The following is a 3838-nucleotide window of genomic DNA, read 5'->3' as shown; positions in this document are numbered from 1 at the left end:
GACGTGAGCCGAGACTTTATTCGTGTAATGTCAAGGCTCATGTCTAATCATTATATGTTCAGCGCGCATCTCCGTCGTGTGGGGCTCGCTGAGAGTGGTGTCTGCGTTTGCGGTGAGGGTTATCATGACATCGAACATGTTGTTTGGACATGTGTCGAGTATTGTGATGCCAGGTCCCAACTCATAGGTTCCCTTCGGGCCCGAGGTATACCACCCTTCGTACCAGTCCGCGACGTCTTGGCAACTCGAAATCTTCCTTATATGACTCTCATCTATAACTTCTTGAAAACTATCAATGCTCAAATTTAGTGCTCTCCCTATCTCTTTCTCGTCTACAGCTCTACCGCACTCTTCTTTACGTTGCTGGAAGTATGGCCTGTGTAAACGATGCTTCGGAGCATGCACCTGCCTTGAACTGACTGAGTTGCTGGAAGCTACCCAAAAACGTCACATCAACGTCAGAACACACCAACGAAGCATCCCAATCCAGAATAATCTCTTCATTGCTACAAGCTGCAAAACATGAAGATTCATCGAACGCAAAATGTGTCTAAAAGATGTATGCCACAAACCAATGATGTATTCAAATTTCAATTCAATACTGTGTAGGTCCCACCCTCCCTATGTCCCCTTACTAACTGGGGAGTATGCCGCCCCGTAATACGGCATCCCTTTCTCTCCCCCTAACAACAAGACAATCGGCCACGTTAAGCTAAAGCAAATGAGCCTAATAAAAATTTTATTTGAAAAAAAAAAAAAAAAAAAAAGATGAAGAACTACTTGAAAACCTATTGGAAACTGCTCTAAAAATGAAGTCTAATTATTTTTACTATCGTTTATAAGGTATGACGCAAATAGCAATCTACTTTTTTTTTACCTTACGTTTTGACCCTGTCTGTGTTATTCTCTTTTCAAAATTAACATGAAAAGTTTTATTTCGAGAAACAATAGTACCATTATGATATATATTTTAATTCAATCATTATTCAATTTTTAATCCACGCTATCAAAAATCTGTAGAAATCTGTATTACTTGCCGAAAATCTGTAATTTGTATATACAGAATCTTGGTCAAAATTTATCTGAAAAATCTGTAAAATACAGATTAATCTGTATATGTGGCAACCCTGACCCAAAAATGGACCCCCTGACCCCTAATGGTCGACGAAAGCATCGTGTAACAATTAAAATGCAAATTTGTTTACCAACAAACCACACCGCCGTTTAACCCCCCCCCCCCCCCCCCCCCCGCCCAGCGTACCTAGAACTATTTGGGAGGTCTTTGAATCATGCGCAGAACAATACAACCAAAAAAAATGCTTCCCTAAAAATAAAACCCAACAACGAGAGCGAAACGCTCGGTCGCTCATTAGAGCCTTACCATCTCACTTTCGTTTGTCAATGAAATCAGTAGCGAATACAAACTCTTTCTGATCTGTTGCCTCACCCCCCTTCGTCTGGAAACCTCACGCCTCACGGTTTCAAATTTGTCCGGTCGCTTCGGTGTGTTCTGTTTTTTTTTGCCGCAACTTCTAAACCACTTTGAATAGTGTCGTCCTTTTTCTGCATCCCAACGCCGTCGTTACATAACGGAAAACGACCGATTGAATTGCGGTAAACCGTCAAGGCCAGCTACGCTTCGCATCCGACGGTAGCGCGCAGGTGCTAGCTGTCTATTTTTGTTTACAAAACAGCAGGCCGTGGAAAGCGCGGCGCAGAAGCGAAACATTTTTCACGCCGCCAGAACAGCTGACATGACAGTTCCATTTTGAATTGCGTCGGGAGAAAATGTCGAAAAAGTTGCCGGTCCGTATGCTGACTCAGCTTACGTTGGCGGAGGTGGCCGGTTCGATTGTGATCGCCATCGAAAACATGCTCCAGACGACGTACAACTTCGGCGTGGAACCGGACTTCACCCTGCTGATAGTGGAGATCAACTCGTACCTGGAGAATATGGGAGCTACCGCTGCCATCTACGAAGATCTGCTGCGAGTGATTTTGACGTCGGATTCTTTGGAGGCGTCGACGAGATTTTGCTGTTTACAAATGCTGCTGAACGAAAGTGTTCACACACTGGCCACGGAGATATTTCCGTTTTCCTACTACGAACGGATTCTGCACGTGATCGCTTCCCAGGGTCGAGGACTACGGCAGCTGAACATGAAGGGTGTTTGGGTGAAGGAAGATTGTCTTTGTTTTATGTACGAAATCATCAAGCATCTACCGCATCTGACGAAGTTGACTATTCCGCACATTGCCAATGACAATCTGCTGAAGCACATTGGGGACTATTCCAAGAACCTTCGGAACTTGGACGTCAGTGGAGATACCGATATCACCGAGATTGGTTTGGAATATCTTTGCTATGGTGAGTCGAAGAATAGCCTAACAATTTTGGATATTGGTTCGTTGGGTGAGGAAAATATTTGTCACACGGACATCGCGTTGGTCGTCATGAACCTACCGAACCTTGTCAGCTTAGCCAGTTACTCGTTCGTCGGCCAAAGTCTTCTGTACATTTTAGAACAGAAGAATGCCGGTTTCAAGTGCAAACTAGCTTACATTCACGACACGAAAACTAAGGCCAAACAACTGGACGCTATCGTTAGCACCTGTCCGAATCTAGTGGATCTGTACTTGGACCGTCCGGATTCCGGTATCCTAACGAAACTATCCAATGTTCACCTGCGAAGACTGAAGCTGTATAAGTTTAGCTGTGCGGAACTGTTCACCCTGGTCGAAACCATTGGGAACTCCATGCGGCACCTAACTGTGATAAAAGGTCGCGGAACGTTGGAAATCCATCGCCTGATACGGTGCTGTCCGAACCTGATCGATCTCGATTTCTACATGATGGATTCGTTGACGTTCTCCGGTGATCGTGGGTTCCGTGATCTGCAGGGACTGGAAATCCTTAGCAGTCCCATTTCCCAACCGGGACTTCATAGTTTGCTTGGTTTGTTGACCACCCTGAAGCGGCTGGCGATCGACAGTGTCACCTTCAACGATGAGGATTTCTGCTCACTGATGATCGAGAAGAACTTCTATCAGCTGGAGGACATTTGGTTCACGACGGCTCCTCACATGTCGATGACTAGCGTCGAGGTGAGTTGGTTTTTGTTGGTTTTAGTAGAATGAAATTCGATTCCTTTCGTTGATTGCAGATATTGATGGATCGCTGTCCGGAGCTGCAGAGCCTTGGCCAGCTGAGCGGTTGGTCGCTGACACCCGACGACGTTTCGTTGCTCCGAGGGATACTGAAAAGCTGCAACTCGGCCCTGGTACTGTCACCCAGCAGTATTTTCCCGTAAACCATTGTTCACCATTTCATCGTCTCATGAATCATCAATTCATCCTGAATGAAAAGACATGACGAAATGCGGATACGGAATCCGTAGATGTTTTTTTTGTCCTGTTTGTTTTTTTTTATCGGTGGTCACCAATATATCATCGGTTTGTGTGTTCAGTTTCAGTGTTAGTCATTTACTAATGAGGTCTCCTTCGTCTCCTTACCCGTTCCCTTCTTCCAGATGGTGCAGTCACTGTAAGGCCATGGCGATTGTTACGAAACCGTTATTAAAAAGAACTATTACTTCGAACGATGATGGTTGATTTTTTTTTTTTTGTTTAGAAAGAAATATTTCCGAAACTGCAAGAGCTGAAATCAGCCATGCATTCCCATCTAAATAAATGGTTTCCTATCTCAGAGTAAAACCCTAGCAAGCACACAATCTTTTCAAAACCAGATAATTTCTGCGCAATTTAGCAACCAGCCGACCGATTTTTTTCCATTATTATAAAAGTTCCTTTCCCCAACTTCGGACAAGGTGTGTGTGTG

At 44.5% G+C, this 3838-nt stretch overlaps 1 protein-coding gene across 3 annotated transcripts; it reads left to right on the top strand.

The window, feature by feature from the left end:
* The first annotated feature begins 1352 nt into the window (after window positions 1-1352).
* On the top strand, window positions 1353-3599 carry LOC131437119 (uncharacterized). Of its 3 annotated transcripts, none has more exons than XM_058606287.1 (3): window positions 1353-3105; window positions 3165-3281; window positions 3531-3599. In XM_058606287.1, the coding sequence occupies exons 1-3, from the start codon at window positions 1789-1791 to the stop codon at window positions 3546-3548; spliced, it is 1452 nt and encodes a 483-aa protein (XP_058462270.1). In that variant the 5' UTR covers window positions 1353-1788; the 3' UTR covers window positions 3549-3599. The 3 variants fall into 3 exon arrangements, 2 of the variants coding, with proteins under 2 accessions (XP_058462270.1, XP_058462260.1); XR_009230715.1 differs by having other exon boundaries at window positions 1355-3105; window positions 3165-3453; XM_058606277.1 differs by having other exon boundaries at window positions 1355-3105; window positions 3165-3599.
* Window positions 3600-3838: the final 239 nt, after the last annotated feature.

The sequence above is a fragment of the Malaya genurostris genome, chromosome 1, assembly GCF_030247185.1.
Source record: "Malaya genurostris strain Urasoe2022 chromosome 1, Malgen_1.1, whole genome shotgun sequence".
NCBI classification, from domain to species: Eukaryota; Metazoa; Arthropoda; class Insecta; order Diptera; family Culicidae; genus Malaya; species Malaya genurostris.
Note: the sequence above shows the minus strand (reverse complement) of the source record. Positions and strands in the feature narration are given on the sequence as shown.

Excerpts from the sequence above, each read along its gene's own strand:
- LOC131437119 (XM_058606277.1), top strand. The coding sequence starts at position 1,789 with ATGTCGAAAAAGTTGCCGGTCCGTATGCTGACTCAGCTTACGTTGGCG. Across the intron at positions 3,106-3,164 it reads TGTCGATGACTAGCGTCGAG|ATATTGATGGATCGCTGTCC; the intron begins GTGAGTTGGTTT and ends CGTTGATTGCAG.